The sequence below is a fragment of the Neovison vison genome, chromosome 2, assembly GCF_020171115.1.
Source record: "Neovison vison isolate M4711 chromosome 2, ASM_NN_V1, whole genome shotgun sequence".
Classification (NCBI taxonomy): Eukaryota; Metazoa; Chordata; class Mammalia; order Carnivora; family Mustelidae; genus Neogale; species Neogale vison.
In genome coordinates this window covers 40,216,606-40,236,269 of record NC_058092.1, presented here as the reverse complement: position 1 = coordinate 40,236,269, position 19,664 = coordinate 40,216,606, and the positions used below count along the sequence as shown (strand labels likewise).

The 19,664-nt window shown below is 41.7% G+C and overlaps 1 protein-coding gene across 4 annotated transcripts in view; it reads right to left on the bottom strand.

The window, feature by feature from the left end:
• Positions 1-4,863: 4,863 nt before the first annotated feature.
• ELAVL4 (ELAV like RNA binding protein 4) overlaps positions 4,864-19,664 on the bottom strand; it is an 86,469-nt gene continuing 71,668 nt past the window's right edge. For 3 of the 4 annotated variants that reach the window (XM_044238199.1, XM_044238198.1, XM_044238200.1), the window contains exons 4-7: positions 14,593-14,746; positions 12,686-12,911; positions 11,063-11,101; positions 4,864-7,864 (exon numbers count right to left, since the gene is read on the bottom strand). In XM_044238199.1, the coding sequence (XP_044094134.1) occupies positions 7,495-7,864; positions 11,063-11,101; positions 12,686-12,911; positions 14,593-14,746 (789 nt within the window). In that variant the 3' untranslated portion in view covers positions 4,864-7,494. The remainder of the gene's footprint in view (positions 7,865-11,062; positions 11,102-12,685; positions 12,912-14,592; positions 14,747-19,664) is intronic. The other variant, XM_044238201.1, reaches the window with a different exon arrangement.

Sequence of the window (19,664 nt, the reverse complement as noted above, 5' to 3'; positions counted from 1 at the left end):
TACTACTGCCTCCTTCCTTGAGGTTTCTTTGTTCTTTACATCCACCGGCACCTGCCAAACCCACTTTCCCTGGCAAAGGGTCTGGCCTAAGATCCTTACCTTTGGGAATCTTTCTGGCTACAGTTTATTCCCTACTCCTGTTGACCCTTGAACAGCATAAGTTTGAACTGTGAGTGTCCACTTATACATGGGTTTGTTTGTTTTATAGCACCATATTTTCTTTTCCTTATGATTTTCTTAACATTTTCCTTTCTCTGGTTCATTTTATTGTAAAAATACAGTAGATAACACATGTAACATACAAAATATGTGTTAATTGACTGTGTGTTGTCATTAAGACTTCTGGTTAACACAGGCTATTAATACTTAAGTTCTTGGGGAGTCAGAAATTATATATGGATTTTTGACCGTGGTGGTTGGTGCCCCAGGACTTATGTTGTTCAAGGGTCAACTACTCTTCATCAAGGGCCAGGAACTTGACATGTTTTATCACTCCTACTTATTGGACCAGAAATCTCAGAGACATGAAATGATTTACCTAGGGATCCAAACCTAGAACTTTCTTTCATTAGACTTGTTGTCCTTCTACCAGGCCATGCTCTCCTGTTCTGGGTACCAAAATCTTATTTCACTCCCTACAGATTTTCAAAATTTCCTGTAATTCTCTTCCCAGCACAGAAACTACCTGGCATGGCTAAAAAGTTGTTTCATGTACCTTGTCTTTGTTACAAAAGTCTCAATTTCCTTTCTTTTGTTTGTTTGTTTCCTATCATTATCCATGCACGGTGCCATGCACTAAATAGGCTGAAGAAAAAAAGTGCTGAATATGTTTATTTATCACCATGTCCCCGAACTCAGTGCCTGGCATGTGGCAGGTGTCCAGAGTACGGATTCTAATACAGACAAGGCTTAGGCTGGGTTTCCCACCCCGGGCCTGCCAGACCTCACAGGTTTGTGGGTGTGCAACAAATGGTAGTATCACACTGAAAGGCCATTGGTCTGGTTTAGTGGAAAGACAATGCATTGGAGTCAGACAACATGGGTGTAAATTCCAATTCTGTGACATGCTGTTAACACCTTGGGTAAGATATTTAATGTCTCTGAGCCTGTTTTGTCAGATGTAAAATAGGGATTATACTATGTGCCTCCTAGGAATGTTCTAAGGATTTGAAGGCAATATAGATAGTAATAGGAGGTCTCATCATGGTGATACTCTTCATACAATGCCTTCGTCTTGTAGGGAGACTTGGAGGGCCAGTTACAAAGGCGGCTGAGTTGGCTGGTAAATGTTTCTTACCTTATGGTCCTATCCTCAACTCCTTTCTACCTTACTGACTTTTCGTGGTTTAAATAGACTTGTTCATGAAATCTTCATTTTTAAAAATGCTCATCAGTATTTAAAAACTCTCATTTTTAGTTTTTCCTTGCCAATCTGTTTGTAAACTAACATTGTTGGGTCTGTTTTTCCATTAAAGATTTGGGGATTAGCCCCAGGCACAATGCATTAATGTTATTTCCCTTGTTCCTTACATAACAGGACTCATCTCTACCTTTAATTGAAGGAAGGACAATTTGGTAATTGTTTTGGCTCTACTTATGATAGAACTGGCTCATAGCCAGGGTGGTTTAACTGGGAGCTTTGGGGTCAGGCAGACCTGGGTTTGAATTCTATTTTTACCACCTACCTGCTTCTACAAGATAACAAATTTCTCTGAGTCTCTTTTTGCTCTATGTAAAAAGAGAATGATACTCCTGAGTTAGTAGAAGGACCAGATGCTAAATGTATAGTGCCTGGCATATTGGATAGATAATAAATGCTAGTGCTTTTTCTAGAAATAATCTCTTAAACCCCAAGACTTTGGTGGAAACTGTTTAAAATAATTACATGGTTTTCTGGAGGGGCATGTGAGTCTACTTTGCATTTGAACCGCTAGCAGATTAAGCCGGACTTGCATAGGGAAACCTTCCTGTAATTAACCTGGGGTTGGTTGATTTTAAGCCAGTTTTCATTCTGCCGCAGAAACAAAAAAGATGAGACCAAAGAAATGCTATTCCTTTAATTGAAGGAACACTTTTATGTTCTCAGGTCTATTTTAATCTTAAGTGCCGATTATGCATCATTCTCTCCTGTTAACAGACACTTCTGTAAGTGATCTGCACAGAGAGAAATATGATTCTTACATAAATACTGTACCATGAGAAATTATCTTATTACTTAATATGCCAAAAAGCTAATAAGATAAAGGAATGGTACGAGTCATTTTTGGACAATATTAAAACTTGATTTTAGCTCATGGAAATAAAATGTAATTTCCTTTTATTATTCTCCAGGAGAACAAAGGCAGTGGAGGGTGGAGGGATATTATACAGCTGTGTTCCATGAGCTCTTCTTAAGGCTGTGGAATGGATCCAGGCAGGATGGCCTCAAATTAAGATTTTAATGACTCTTCCATTTAGAAAACACAGGTATGATTTTTGAATATGCAAGTGAAAATAAAACACCCCCTTTCCTATTCAGTGGTATAAATGCTCGCCTCTATATGTTTGCATGTGTATGGCTGTTAAAGAACAAAACACACAGAGCCTACAGAAAGTAAGGGCAAAACAGTTTGAAGAACAGTTTCCAGGGCGATTAAGTGCCAAATTTTGCCAAGGTTAAAGTAGCCAGACACAAATATTGACTGCCTAGGGGCCCCATGAGACTTTGTGAGTTTCAAATGCACTCTTAAATGTTGTTCTCTGGGATTTAAATGTTTTATTTATACATGAACAAATAATGACTGATCTTGATGAAAGAAATTTAAACAGGAGCCAAGTTGATAAAATCTTCTTGGCTGCAACTAACATTTGGTCACTCTTTGATCTTCTCTGTCAGATGCAGGTCATTTTGATGCTGGTGGTGTTGATGTAGGATGGTTATAGACAGAAGCACTTTTTTTTTTTTTTGTACTCTTTTCTTCCTATCAGTTTGACAGAAATAACACTAAGTAAATGCCTTCAGCCTTCCCTGGCATGCAATTTTTCATCCAAGCAAAACATAATGTACCTATACTTTAAAGAAATGTAATAATCTCTGTGTTCTTGTGATTTGTTAAAACTTTTCCACAAACACCTACAGAAACTATATAATGTTTGCCTGGAGATTTAAGGTAACAGGCTTATACTCACAGCAAGATGAATTTTTTATTGGATGTTAGGCAGACATGTTACGCTGATGTTGGGAAGTGTTACCGAGAGAGTGTATGTAGAATGGACTGTTAGGGATATTCTACAGATTTATTTAAACACCTACGGCCATTTACGAAACTTTCAGGCTATATCTGTTGGAAGCTGAGGAATGACTCTATGAACTGCTAAGATTCCACCAGCTTCTAATAGTCCAAAAAATTATGTATCCATTTGTTTAAACTGCACTAAAACACCACCACCTTTAAGGATCAGGGGTGGTGATGATTAGTGAGAACTCTTGTAGGTTTAACGGTAATATTTTTAGACCCTTATATACTCGTTGGTGAAGCTCTGTTAGTCCTGGAGGCAGTTATAAGTTTATCCTTTATTTTTTCTCCCCCCTAGAAAAGGAACATAGGGGCTTGTCTTCAACTAAAACTAAAATAAGAACCTTTAAGATCAACTATGTGAAGTTCAGGCTGACTTAGTTTTAATATTTAGCTTGGTTAATTAAATTCCATTCTTTGCCCTGAATTTAATTATCCCAACCACTGAGGTAATTTAATATAAGAATAAAAAAGGGGGCTAATGAGAAATGGAAGAGAATCTGACCATTCCTTCATCTGGCTCAGTGGGAGCATTTCTTCTGCAAGTGTCAGTTTATGGATGGTGATGGTTTATGGGGTAATATGAATTTTCAATTAGTGAGAAAATGGAAACGAAAGACAGACAGTAGATCATCAATGAGTGATCGTATCAGGAAATCACTAAACAGCTCATCTGTAAAGTTCAGGGCATATTTTAATATGACTTCATGATACCTTAGGCATTTTGTCGCCCCTCTCAGTTGAGCTTAAAATCCGTGTTTTTTAATACACTGCATAAGTCCTTTACTTAGGGCTCCTATTCAAAGGTAAGAAAGTCAAATATTTGCTAACTTCTATGCAAGAATGAATGCTAAAATAAAAAGGTGACCTTTCTGTTTAGCTGTCATTTCCAAGGCAAATGGTCTGTTCCTTAATACTGCTCAAACTCTCCACTCTTAAGGCTGAGGTGCTGGGCAGTAGAATCAGACTGGGATTCAAATCCCAGCTGGAAACTTGCTATCTGTTTCAAGTTACTTAATCTCATTGTGCCTCAGTCTTGTCATCTGTGAAATGAGGATAGGGCCATCCACTTCTCCCAGATTGCTGGAGAAGAAAGTGAGAGAATGTAGAGGACACCACACAGCCTGGCAACAGATGCTTTGCAAATAGTGACTTCCTTTCTTCGGAATAAGTCACAGATATGTTCATAAATGAGTAACAGACACTAATGTATCCTAAGGCCAAACATAATGTCAAATGTGCCAGCTTGTTATCAATCAGGGTAGTGTTCCTCACTTTAAAGTACCAGTGATTCACCTGGGGATCTGGTTAAATATAGATTTGCATTTAGCCTGGATTCTGCATTTTAACAAGCTCCCAGATGATGTAGATACTGGTGGCTGAAGCTCAACTTTTTGTGGTTTGGGACTAGGGCAATGACTTTTGAATACTGAATTGACTTTGAGAGAATGGTCTAAGTTGCAAAACACAATTTTACACTATCTTTTTTTTTTTTTGCATTTGTTTAATGATAAAATTATTGGGGAAATCTGAAGATGCTACAAAAAAAAGTTTGAATGAACACATTTAAAAATCTGGGAAGCTCAAATCCATTCTACACACTTTCATTTATTGTCTGGACAGATAAAGTACAAATAATTCAAACACAACAAGATTATGAAAAAAAAAACATTTACAATACTTTCCCTCAGAAATCATCTAAACTAGCAAGATTAACATGAAGTCATTCATTATAACTAAAGTATACAACTGCCTGGTCCTAAGATTTTTTTTCCTTTTTTTTTCCCCCAAGAGTGAACACATTATAGAGAAGAGATTTTGGCATGCCTTTCCCACTAATGCTTAGCAAATGCATCAAAACTTTGCCAGCAAACTGCGTTCATTCATAGCAGGTGATGTAAAAAGTTTTCCCTGAATGTTGAACGAGTGTTCTCTGAACTGAAATCTGGTGGTTTATTTTTATTTTTTCAAAACCGAAAAGAGGAAAAAAAAACAGAAAAAAAATTTAAAGGAGGAGTCTATGATGCAGCCTTGGTTTTCGTTACCTGTCTACCACTACGACTACTACTACAAAGTTTGCCTCTTCAGTGTGAAAACAACAGTTCTGTCTACATGCACTTAGTGGGTTCAGCATGGGAAAAAACGCACAAAATAAGCACAAGTTATAAATAACCATAACGTTTTATTACCATTAAGACTAAACTTGTATTGAAAAGATTTTATATAACAAGACAAGAAAAGCAATAGCAAATTTAACTATCAACTAGATTATGCATAGCGAGTAACTGTTTCTATTACCCAGGGAAGAGCATGAACCCTTGTATTTTTTTGTTTTGTTTTTGTTTTAAATATATAACCGTACAAAGCACAAACATACTAAAATGATCAGTGCACTGGACGCGGGAGAATGCTCCCTCAGTCATTTGTTCCCTTAGCTCTGTTTTGTTTTCCCCGATCTGAATTACATTAAAATAAAGACCCAGTTGTTTTTATTTTTCTACTGTGCAGTAAGAAAAAATATTCACAACAAACATGACAATATATCAAACAATAGTTCTACACAAGTTACCTTGATACCTCTTTAACTGTCACTTAAATATCATAAGAAAACATTTTAAGACATATACAAACAAAACTAGCCAAGTGTTACAACTTATAATAAATTAACCCAAAGAAAAAATAACTTTATATATATATATTTATATTGTATATACACATACACACACAACAGAATGACACAATAATATGCTTCTTCCCATAGTTTAAGTAAACAAATAAGTAGTCTAGCCAATCTAGCTATATTTGATCTCGGCCATAGGCATCATCACATCGGCGATTAAATAAATAAGTGTTTCAAGCAACATAAACAGTGTTTCAAATGTACCAACACAGCCCAGTTCTATCAGCATGGGCTACAAAGTGAATTTGAAAATTCCTTAATGAATTTAAAGCAAATGTATCTTTTGTTTTCCTCTCCTAAACACATTACATTTAACTATGATACTAAGATATGTAAATAATTTCGTAGCACCTACTGCTCAAACTAAGGAAGTTTTAGATCAAAAGGAAAATTAATCTTTTTAATTTTTGTTCTGCTGACATCCCATACTGATGACTTAAAGAAAAACTGTCTTTCAACTCATCTCCTTGCTTTTGGGTTTTGACTGTGGGGAACTGTGGTACCCTGGGTAGAACGAACACTCCTTTCCCCTAGTAATTAATAATTTTTTTATTATTATTACATGCTATGAAAAGATATGAAGATCATCTGTTTATAGCCCATCCTTCAAAAAACAGTCTACGAATCCAGTTTAAAACACACATCTTGATCTCTAAAAAGTTACCAGTGCAGTATGAACGCGACAAAGTTGTCAATTTCCCCTAAATTAGCCAGTCAAAATATTTTTTTCTCAAATCCAGATTCTCTTGTAAAAATTCTTTATATTTTATAAAAATAGATTTTTCTTGAAACCCATTTTCAGCAAAGAGACCACCTCTTTGGCAACAATGTTAATGTTATTAAATTGTTAATGTCATCAGGTATCCCCCTTTACCCCCATCCCCTAACAGAAGACTGTTTTTAGTTCACATGATATAAAAGAAAAAAGGAAAAATAAAAAAATTTGCAAAAGTTTTTTTTTTCATTTTTGCAATTTTTATTATTCCTCTTTAATTTGTGTGGGGGGTTTTTACCAATCAGATTGGATCAACTTTTTTGACAAAAAAGAAAAATCTTTTTTTTCTTTCTTTGAATCCCATTACTTTGTAAAAATTGTTTTATTTTTATTATTATTATTTTTTTTTTGTTTTTTGTTTTTCTTCTTCAAATGAGCGAATGGTCATCTTAAAAAGACCCACCTTCAAGGAAGGTAGTAAAGTTAGCTGGCTGGGTTAAAATCCCTGCACATCGCTATCTATGTATATTATATTCAACAACGACAGCTATGAAAGAACATTCAATGCATCAAAGGTATTTTTTTTTGTATTTTTTTTCTTTTTTTCTAAGCATTATAAAATCCTTTCCTGGTACACCTCAGGATAATCCAATGTTTTAATACTTAGGCAACACTGGCTTATAAAGTCCATGGTTGAATATAAGCCTCAAAAAGTTTGTTTCTCTCTCTTTTGTGTGTGTGTGCGTGTGTATGTGTGTGTGTGCGCGCGTGTGTTTTGTTCGTATATATTTATATATATATTTTAATAAGTAAGGATGGGAAATTCAGGACTTGTGGGCTTTGTTGGTTTTAAAGGAAACTTGCAACACTCGGTCTCCTAGGCGGTACCCGTTGAGGCTGGCAATGGCCATGGCTGCCTCATCATAGTTGGTCATGGTGACAAAGCCGAATCCCTTGCACTTGTTGGTGTTGAAGTCGCGGATAACCTTGACGTTGTTCACTGCGCCGAAGGGACCAAAGAGCTGCCAGAGGACACTCTCGTCGGAATCAGGGGACAGGTTGTAGACAAAGATGCACCAGCCTGTTCCCGTGTGACCAGGGATGTTCATTCCCACAAGGCTTGTCATCCCGTCAATGGTGATTGGGGAGAACCTGGGGGGACAGGCAGAAGGGGGGACTGGTCCAGACATCAGTCTGACCACGGATAACACACAGATGCACAGACACAGACATGGGGGCAGAGGGCTGAGTGAGTGTGTTTGCAGGAGAGTCTTCAGGGTTTAAAAACCAAAATGCAAAAACTAATGTCTCTGGTATTTTTTCTGAATGGAATGGCTAAACTGGCTAAGGCCCATATATGCCAAGAAAAAGGCTAGATCAATTCCTAATAACTGTAAGGAAATCCCAGAGCAAGGCTCTATCACACTTCTACCACAGGATACTTCTACCATAGGATATCCCACCCTGACCCTTAACCTCCCACCCCACCACAGCAGACAGTAACCTCTTGGGAGGAGCGGCTCTATATTATTCATCCTGTTGCTCTACTTATTTATTCAGTGAGGCATGTATGGGACTATCATAGACAGTGACACATAGAAAATACTCAATAAATACTCATTGACTACATAAGTGAATAACATTGGTGGATATCAATGCTTGGGAGATTTTATTTATTCTTGAAGGCAGATTAGGGGATGGCCCTAGGAGTGCTCAAGTCTACCATCTTTGCAGTCCCCTGACTTATTGTTGCCAAAATCTCTTGATATTTTGAGGAGAGAAACACATGAGAATGAACAGACATACCTTGTTATTAATCAGATGGATGGCTCATGTTTCATTTAGCATCTATTCAAAGGAGTTCCCCAAAAAATCCCCAAGCAAGAATTCTAAAGACATATCACTCCTTGATGCTATATTATCTGGAATTTCTAAGCATCATTATAAAGCTTATAATAATATATATAATTATATAATGTGATATATAAAATATATTATCTTTATTTCTAAGCATCACAGGAGTGAAATTTCAAGTCATTTGTGCATTTATATGTCTTAAATTAGAAAAGCTGAAAACTGTTATTTACCCTATTACAACTACTTTTGTATTAGGCTTTGAAATCTCAGTTTTCCTGTTATCTTGAAAAGAAAAACAACTCTTCAGAGTCTATTCACGGTCTGATAAAATATATCTACATGTGATTCATAATGGATGCATTGGGTTAGGTTACCAGTGCCTATAGCAGAAAAATATTTGTTAACATTTTGTTTTATACGAAATATATACAGGCATTTGGGCCCTATCCATTGACTACTGTGTTGGTTTTCACGTGGTTGGGCTTCGGTTTTTATTTCTGAAAAAAGGGAGGAGGAGAGGAAGCAAAAACTGGAGAGAGGATGGGATAAAGTGTTATCTAGGACTTTTGGTTGTCATTTTGGTTTGGTTTTTGGTTTCAGAGGTGGGGAGGGAGACAGAGCAGACAGCCAAGCAGGCTCCACGCCCAGAGTGTAGCCCAATGCGGGGCTCAACTTCACAACCCTGAGGTTATGACCTGGGCCAAAATCAAGAGTCAGACGCTTCACTGACTGACCCGACCAGGAGTCCTTAGGACATTTTAAAAATCAGCAACTATTCTTGGAGATTTGAAAGTCCTAGGAAAGAAGAGTTCTGCATCTAACTAGAATTTAGATAATCAAAGGGTGGGTAAAGATATGCTAAACATAACAACTCAATAGGTACTAATTTTGGCATTATTCACCAAGTCAATTTTCTCTCTTGCTTAAAAACAAATAACAGAACCAAAACACATGATGGTGAGGATTCTTAGGAGGGCAAATCCATGTCTATGATGTGCATTATTTCTCAAGACTGTCTTCTCAACCTTCTCTCCTCCAACTGAGTGAACTGACTCCTTTCATTTAAAGGTAGAGAACAGCGAGGTATTTATCTGAAGGCCAAAGTCAGGAGCCAGCAAAGAGGTTTCAGAGTCTCAACTCTAGTCAGTCATGATTACCTGGAGGATTTTGGTAGGAAGGAGTCTGGACCCAAATCTGGGTCTAATAGGAAAAGAAAATGCTCTTATCAACTAGTGATGTTTGCTCTGAGGCTGCACCTGTGCCTTCCGTGGCCTCAGCGCATGTAAGCATCACTCCACACGTGGAGCTGCCTCCCTGGTTAGACGGGACCAGAGGCCAGAGGTGGGAAAAATGGAAGAGCGGGAGTGGGAAGAGGCAAGCAGTGTGCCCAACACATGGAAGTAATTCCCACTTATCCTCCATGGTGCCAGGCTGGAGTCTGGGGAGGCTGGTGCTCAGCTAGCAAAGCCAGCAGGCCTGCTCCTTCTGCCACTGCGTGTGGGTTTCCAGACTTGGGGTACTTACCATGCGTGGCAAGTGCTGAGAGCACTGCCTCGTACGGGGAGTGTGACTGGGACTATTAAAAACCACATCTCTTTGCCTGACTGTGGGAAGGGGAATTAAAGCGTGCAGCTCTACTGAGCAGGATGATGAAGATGCTGTGTCCCTAGCAGCTCAGTGGAGCTTATCAAAAGCACATATGGGAATCTCATGGACACAGTGACAGAACACACTCAACTTCCCAAGATTCAGCTTTCACACTAGGTCTGGATCACTCTTGTGACTGCATTCAGAGAGCCCCACAAACCTTGATTCTCTTTGAGCACCCAACCCCCCAGAAAGGCTTTCCATGAAAGAAACCACAAGTTTAAAACACAATACATGTATAACCAAGGGAGGATTTATAATAACTGCTAAAACCTGTAACAAAAGAAACCCCTGGTTGAGGTGCACACAGATACACTTCGTTCTCAGGCTGTGCCCTGAAATGCACACTGAGGTGGGGGTGGGGTCAGCAGGTCATCCACACGTTTACTCATGCTGTGGCCAGGCCTGGTAGTCCAAAATCTAATTTATCCACTGACAATCAGAAGATTGTTAACCACGATTAGCAAAATGTTCTAATTTTGATTTGCTGGAATCTGCCCTCTTAACTGAATCTTGGCATTGCTAATGCAAAACAGTTGCTCTGCAAGTTTGCAAAATCAGCTGGCAAAGAGTAGGAGCCTTCTCCCTTAAGGGGAGCTGTCCAGGGAACCAGATTATCAAGGGTTTGGTAGCTGTGGCACCTGAACCATAGGAGAAGCCCACCTGCAAATAAAAGAAAAAGTGAAACACACAAACACACTTTGTGTGCCCTAAAAGAAACAAAACCAACTGAGGTCTGAAATTAAAATTAAGAATTTGACATGCTGGTGGAGGAAAAAGGAAGAATTAAAAAAAAAAAAAGTAAAGTTAGTGAATTAAAAAAAAAAAAATTTCTAGCCCCAGTCTGTGCCAACACGGACATCTGGCAATCTGTGGAGTTTTAATTACCTCTTTACGCCATAGGCCATATTAAGCAAATTGTCCAGCCTGCAAAGAGAAGGAGGGTCTCTGGGTTAATGCCTCACAGATGGCAAGATTGCTCAATGGAACTATTAATAAGAATGCTCCATTTTCAAAGAAGAAAAGCTCAACAACTTTCCCCAATGCTTAGGAGTCTATCCACTGGTAGTTTCCCCCTTTTCTGCCTCCAACCATGAGTAATTCATGTTCAGGTCAATGCTAGAGTTTAAAGCAAGTGTCTAATGAAGCTCCCTTTCTTTCAAGGTCTGAATTAATCCCACTCCCCCCTCCTCTGAGAACATGTGTGTGGATTTCATTTTATATTGTGTGTGAAGTTGTTAAAAGGGGGCAGCTTCTTAAGTTGTTCACCTTTTATTACAATTCACCTTTCAGTGCAATTAAACTTGAGAATGAAAGGAACACACGTGCATGTACAATGCATATCAGAATGGATCTTTTCTCTTAGTCTAGCTACATTAACTAAATCTTACCACACACATTTTTTGGGGAAGGAGGAGTTTAGGGGTTAAGATTTTTTTTACAATTAGCTTATTATTTACAACCTGAAAGCTCCGCCTCACAAACTGCCATTATGTTATAATCTCCCTCATGTTCAGTATTTTACTTGGGGACAAGCTATTCACACCATGGGGCAGTAGTAACCATAGTTTCCACCATTAGAAGCCTGCTGGAAAGGCTTTTTACATAAATACTGCATGTGCGCTCACACAAAATAAAAATTAGATGACTTGGACTCTTCATGAAATCATTAACCCGTTCAAATTCCCAGGATATGGGAGGACACTACTGAGGCTGATTTTCCTCCTCTTCATGGCCAGATGGAGAGCCTACTATCTTTCCATGTGATGTTTGAAAAGAAGAAAAAAAAAACCCTTTCATTAAAGGGCACATGGATGGAATAAAAGAATTATTTAGAATTATTATGGGTAGGTCAAGAATGTTCTTATCTCTCCTACAATAAAGGCAATCAGCTTTGGACTGCCCTCACAGAGTGAAACCTGCCTTTCAGAAATGTCCCAGGAGAAGGGAAGTGCCCATTGTACTAAGAGGGTTGGGTGCCTGAAGGAAACACTAATAAGGCTTAGGAAAATCTTCCTTCTTGTCTTCCCAGAATCTGCTGACTTAACAGTCAGAGTGAAGTTAACACAAGAGAGAGTACCTATGCTACAGAATTTCCTGCAGAAGAAAGGACAGGCCAAACCACTCACCCTGGCAAGGATCTGCCTCCTGGGCTACACATGCCTTTGACTTTATTAAAAGCCACTCCCTCAGCCTTAAGTCTAAGCTGTTGAATGTGCCTACTATTGGGGATGAACAGAACCTTCTGGTTTGGTTAAATATAGGAATTTTCTTTTATCTGGATTGATTGAGTTTAACCACACTCACATTGGTAAGTTGAAAGGGGGTTTGGAAGAGAATCTGGTACAACCATTTCATGTTACAGCAGTGGAAAATGAGGCCCGGTGGGGTGTGTGAACCTGCGGGCCGAGGTTCTTACTCTTGCCCCATCTTTCAGGGCTACGGGTTTCCCTGGCCCTCGCCCAGCTCTGTACTCCTGTAGCAGGGTCCTTTCCCCCTGGGTGTGCCTACCTGAACCTCTGGGCTTGGTGGTGAAGCGGGCCAGGGTAGCGCCGGTTGGGGGACTGGTAGAGCTGGGATAGCAGGGCCTGGCTGGACTTCTGGCTGGGGTTGTTGGCAAACTTCACAGTAATCGGTTCCGTAGCACCGCTGGGCTTCTGGCCATTCAGCCCTTTGATGGCTTCTTCTGCCTCGATTCTCTTATCAAATCGGATGAATCCCACCCCTCTGGACACTCCTAGGGAAAGAGAAAGGGCCTTCGTAAAGAGTGAACAAACCAAACTGGTAAACACCCCTGGGAAGAGATGGGCTGGGCCCCAGAGAGATTCTGTGGGGAGTCAGCCCACTGGGGGGGCCAGGGCTGAGCCTGGCTCCCTGTATCTCTCTCATCCATCAAAACCCATCTGCCTGTGTTTCTGCCATCATGGCTCTGGACAGGTGACTCCCACCTACAGAACACAGGCACCTCTCACATTCATTCCAGCCTCTACCACCGGCCTGCTCAGTCCCTGTCTCCCTCTAGTTGCTGTAGCCCATCACTCACTGTCCAGTTTCTAGTCCTACAATGTGCCCCTCACACCTAGTGACTACATAATCTGTTTGCCAAGCAGACTCTGACAACAGGGCACCTTTTAAAAATACTCTTTATCCATTTTTCATAACTTTTCAGTTTTTTACCTTGTGTAGGGTTCCTGTTCCTCATGGCCCCACATTCCACACACAGAGTAACAAAGCCCACACACCAAAAAACCCTTCCGTGGCTCCATGTTGCACACAGATGAAGTCAGACTTCTTAGCCTGGCTTTCAGTGCCCCTGATGAGGTGGCTCCAAGTTCCCCGTTGAGCCTCAGGCCAGCCATACTTGAACTGCCACATATTCCTTGAACAGGCTGTGTTCTTCCTCAGCTCCATGCCTTACGATATATCCTCTCCACCTAGTCTATAGGATACATTATACCCATCTAGAATTCTCTATCCCTCCTTTGTGCCAGGTAACTGCAAGTCATCCTCCAAAACCCTGCTCAAACGTCACCTCCTTGATGCAGCCCTCACACCAATCTCCTGCCAGGCACAGCACACCTCCTCCTGAGCTCCCGGGGGACACGGGAGAGCCTCTTGCAGGCGCGCATCACACTGGAGTCCTGCAAGGGCAGGACTGTGTCTCCTTCATCCCTGGGCCCCAGTGTCTCTCTGAACAGTGTCTGGGGGTAGAACTGGCTTCAGCAAGGGTTTGTCACACGAGCTGGATGATAAACAGACACTAAACTGCTCTGGGGGGTGGGGTGGTGTTTTAAATTGGATCTAATGTGGAATAGGTGAAAACATGTTATCATTAAAAACGCAACCCAGGGTAGCTTACATTTCTTACTGAGAGGTGGTGGTTGCCTTTCTTTATGATGGACAAAGTACCACAGTCCCGGGCCCTGGCTTCATGTCCCTGCACTGCTACTAACTACCTGGGCAGAAGTCAGATCCCTCACTTTGGACCACTCTTTTCTCATGTGGGGAATGAGGCAGCATGAGATTCCCTCTACTCTCTAATGCTATCATTGGAACCAGAGCTCTAAGATGGGTTCTTTCCACATACAAAAGTAATGTTACTTGGTTGAGGGTTGAAAGAGACTTTGAAGGTCATTCAGTCCCACTCACAACCTGATGCCTAAATCCTCTCTACAGCCTTGCCAAGCAGGTTAGCTGCTGCTGGAACTGTTCCCATGATGGAGATCTACCTCCTAAGGCAGCCCATTTTAAATGTGGGCATTTGATTGATGAGAGTCTTTCTGCTAAGTCAAAACCCTGTCTACGCATGACCTATATCTTTTACCCTAAGCAACCATTATCTCTCTGCTCCTATGGGTCACAGGGCACTGGCTGTGGCATTGAGACACAAGGAAAGAAATGACAAAGAAACACTTAACCTGTGACTTGATCAACCAGGATTCGAGAGGTGATGATACGGCCATACTGCGAGAAAAGCTGCTCCAGTTCCTTCTGGGTCATGGTTTTGGGAAGGCCGCTAACGTAGAGGTTAGCATCCCTGATTGAGGCAGAGCTTGGACGGGCATATGAGACCTAGGAAAAGGCAAGAGGAGCTAAATCCATTATAGCAACACCCTCCAAGTAGAGGCTGAGTCAACAACTGAGATGGCAGTCCCTCGTCTATCATTCTAACTCATGGTGTCAGTTTAAATAACTCAGTAGTTCAGAGTCTTAGCTACTCTTGTACTAGTAGTGAGAATCAGGAGAACAGCAATAGAGGAACAAAAGGAGAGTTGACTATAACTTAAAACAAATGCACAGATAAGGGTCTCTAAGTGCAGAACAAAATAGCTACTGTATGGCAGCTGTTAAATGCAGAACTACCCACGCATGGAGTTCTGAAGATTTACCTCCTGGATGTGGGTGTATAGATGATTTACTGTATCCAACACATAATAATCTTTGAATAAACCAAAAAAAAAAAAAACCTCCATGAAATTCTGCTCTGCAGATTTCTCTCCTTGCCACCCTCCCCCCCGACCCCAGCCCTTTGTTTTCAACACATTAAAGTGATCAGGTTCTCTGCAAGATTTTTTATGTCCCATCCTTTGTGTTGTTCCAATCTGCTCCCACAAGGTCTGCTCTCACTGAATGACAAAGTGCTGGTGAAACGGGGCTTCGTGAACATCTGCTTGTGAAACTGGATCTGTGACCTTGTCATAACATCTGCAAGAACCAGTTGCCGTCTAACTTGGAGCAGGAGCAGATAAAACCACAATCAACAAAATGAGGGCAAGGGAGGGAAAGGAGGAAGGGAGAGGGCAGGGGGAGAAAGAAGCGAGCCTCACGAATGGTTATAATAAGTTCGACTTTGTAAATTTGTCCTCCCAGATCTCTCAACTGCTTTTTTTCCCCCAAAAAGCTAACACAGAAGTGTAAACAGATCTGAAATTCCATCTGCAAGAAGCCAAATCTGTAGCAGTACACATAAGCAAAGCAAACCCCAGCAGTCATTAATTTTAGACTTTCATTTACTTATTTATTTATTTTTTAAGAAAACAACATCAGACATTTGAAATATAATTTACAGCTAGTCTAACAAAAGCACTTTCCTGCTAAAGCTATTTCTGGGGCAGTTATGGCTCAGAATAGATGATGAAAACAGTCATTTCAGAGCACATCTGACAATGTTGGACAGGAAGGGACCTATATGGCTTAGCATTTTTCAGTTGGGAGTTTTATTTAATCCATATAACCAATTTACAAGTCCTGCTACAGGGGTGTGTGCATGTGTTCTGCACACACACACAAACGTGTGTACATAAGAAAGCGTACGTGTTAAACTAGACCCTTGGCATGAAGAACTAAACCTTGAGCAGTGAAGCTGACCTTGCATCTGAGAATGGGTCTGGTGGTGGATCTAGCAAAGGGGAGTGAATGCTGAGCAGACACCTCACCCTTGGCACTCTTTCCCTCTCCAGGACAGAGATGCCGAGTCCCTTTATGGATTCCACACTGAAAAATAGATGTTGACTCAACAGATAAAATGATGTGAATGACAAATCTGGCTCACTGGTCTCCTCCTGCTGATGGAGTGAGTTGGCCTATCTGCAGTATCTACCTCTTCCAGGAACTCAAGGGTGGCCTCTGTAAGCTCCTTCCCAGCACAGGGCTGATATGCAAAGGGACCTTTACGTGGCTGGTACCTGGGGAGTGGGGGCTGAGTTTCATGTGACTGCATGGACAGAGCATCACTCCACAAAAGGCTCTCCTACCCCATCCTTTAAGGAACAAAGTCTTTCAGGTTATAACCCAGCAGAACTGTTTTTCAGGCATGAGAAGGGAGCAGTAGGGGGAAGGAAATAAGACCACTGTAGTGATATGTTCATGGTAATGAGAGTTACCCCTATCTCACCAGTGCCAATTATTAGACAAATTAATTATCTGAATGACATTTGCGCTGCCCTAAAACATACCCTCCTACTTCTATGTCCTTGCTTGTGGGGAAAATTTTTCCACTTACTTTCTCAGGCCCTGATCCTATTCTCCTTTAAGGCCCAGCTCCAATGCCATCTTCTCTAGGCAGCTTTCACTGATCCTACCTCCTCCTAAAAACTCCCCTAGTAGGGCTCTCAGTGAACTGCACCCATAGTACTTGCTTAATCTGTTCGGACCTTGAGTCACCATCTTTCTATCTAGTCTCCTGATCATCTAATTTGCTGATCTCCTTGTGGTCATGGTGTGTTTGTGTCTTGTTCATTTTTGTGGCTCTAGCTCCGAGCACAGAGCCTGATAACCTGCAGGATGTTCAACACGTACGGTATGAATAAATGAACACACCCACAGAATATAATGAATGATGTGGGCCTTAATGACTCTTTTTGGGGCTAACTGCAACTTGGATTCCTCCACTTAGGGGGATCAACAAGAGTTAATCATAGAATCATAGACTCATGCATCCAGAATCATAGCTGGGTTTCCCTATTAAGCTAAGAGCTAAGGGACAGTTTTCCTATTCCCCAGTGTCTGAAATTGGAAGGACTGAGAGAAGACTGTTCTATGACTAGACATCACCCAGAGGCCTTCTCTAAGCAAACATTTCCCGAGGATCTACTATCAACCAGGCGCAGTGCTGTGTGCTGGGGATGCATAATAAGCAAGAAAAAAGAGTGGTCTCTTGCCCTAAAGGATTTCCAAGTCCAATGGGGACAAGAGACAACACACAGGAGGCACCAAATAAACATGAGTCAAATACAAGAAATACTCTTATGGGCCAATTATCACAATGCACCAAGATGTGTTCTCTTTCAGGGCTATATCACTGGGACTGGAACACTGAGAAGGGGAGACTAATATCCCTTTTAATTAAGGGTTAAAAGGGCCAGGAAGAAGACAGAGCTGAGATGGGATTGGTGGTGAGACAGGTATAGGTTGGGGTCAGGTAATGGTGGCCTAGTGACAGCTCTCCAAGGACAAATAAGATGATGAAGGTCAAGAGCTTACTGTGGTGCCTCTTTGATACCCAATAAATGTGCAATGGAGAGTAATGACCTTGACACCCAATGGTCTGGGCAACCAGAGCTGGGGGAGGGGGTGGACTGGAGACAAACCTGCTAGGAAAAGGAGCTGGCACTGGAGAGTCAATGACAGAACAAAACCATTTCCCCAAACCTCATCCCGGGAGAATTACTGCCATAGATCACAGCCACAGAGCAATAACAAGTCGCAAAGGTGAACAGCAGCACTTTGAACATTCACCAAACCTAACTCCCGCTTACTTTTTCTCCTTGACTTGGAGTCTTTTTTTTTTTTAAGATTTTATTTATTTATTTGACAGAGAGAGATCACAGGTAGGCAGAGAGGCAGGCAGAGAGAGAGAGAGAGGGAAGCAGGCTCCCCACTGAGCAGAGAGCCCAATGTGGGACTCGATCACCAGGACCCTGAGATCATGACCTGAGCCGAAGGCAGTGGCCCAATCCACTGAGCCACCCAGGCACCCCTTGACTTGGAGTCTTAAGTCACTTAGTCCCCTGCCCTGTCCAGGAAATCTGTAGAAGTGGGTGTGGGCAAAAATGACAGAAAAGGGATCTTTCTACATTTATTATCCAAATGCTCACCCTGGTATTTGCACACCTCAAGTGTCCTCATCCATTTATGAAATCCCAAGTGACTACAGGTGTCACGCACGTCATTGTGCTGAAACATTTCTCAAAAATGGTGCACTGCTAGCACCGGTAGACAGCCAGCCAGGCTTTGCTGGTTTGTTCACTCCACTAAACTAGTGGCCTGGAGCCCAGGGCTTCCCACGCTGAAGGCAGAGCCCTAGAGAATCCCAGGCCTCAGACCATCAGGATCCTGCTCAATTCATTCATCCAGGATTTCTGAAGACAAGACTGGCATTTCTAGGCCGGCACTGATCTTGCTCTGGAGCTCAGAAAGAGCTGGGAGTGGGGAAGCTACTCCTCTCTCTCTAGGTAAGTATGGTCCAGAGGCAGGTGACTTTACAAATGATCTTGATAAAAGATAGGTAGTCTCAGGGCACCTGGGTGGCTCAGTGGGTTAAGCCTCTGCCTTCCGCTCAGGTCATGATCTCAGGGTCCTGGGATAGAGCCCCGCAATGGGCTCTCTGCTCGGCAGGGAGCCTGCTCCCTCCACCCCCCGCCCTCTGCCTGCCTGCCTACTTGTGATCTCTGTTCAATAAATAAATCTTAAAAAATATATATTATATATATAAAAAAAGATATGTAGTCTCTCCAAACTCTCCATCTCCGCAGGCTTACCCTAACCTCGACCCTCTGCAACAGTGACAGTACAGTGTGGAGTTTATGAGCCCTGACTGTGGGCTGGCTCTGGCACTCATTAGCTGTGACCTTGGGCAAGTAATCTGATCTTAATAAATCTCAGTTTCTTTACTCGTATAAAGGGGGATGATTTTCTTTCGGTGAGTTATTGTAAAGAATTGAGATAATAGATTTAATGTGTATAGTGCATTCCTAGAATTTAGCAGCTATTAAGTACATATTATTATGTGGTATGTACTATGGGCTTTCATGGGGCAGTGTGGGACTCTGGCCCCCATTGGGACACACCTTACAATTTTACCACACAAGCAAACATCTGGGATACCACCAGTGAGCAGCTATAGAGGCACCACTGTCCTCTTCCATCAGCCTGGTGGAGTTTGGGTCATCCTTTACTACTTCATTGCCATGAATTTCTTCGAGCACATTCCTACAGATTCCACTGTACTTCCCAGTTTCCATGAAGAACTTTCCATTTTCCAAAGTGACTTCATAAGGCTGCTGTCGGTGATTCTCACCAAGGTGGCACTGGCATTCGTAACTAACTGAGCAGCAGAAACAGGGCTGGGGATGCCCCTCCCCCACACCCCAGCTCACAGTCAAGGGTCAGCCTGGGCAGGGTGGGAGGAACAGCACAGCCTAGGGAAAAGCGTTTCCCAAGTCCTCTGGCAACCCTTCACCTCCTGTCTAACCCGCCACGGTACAGAAAA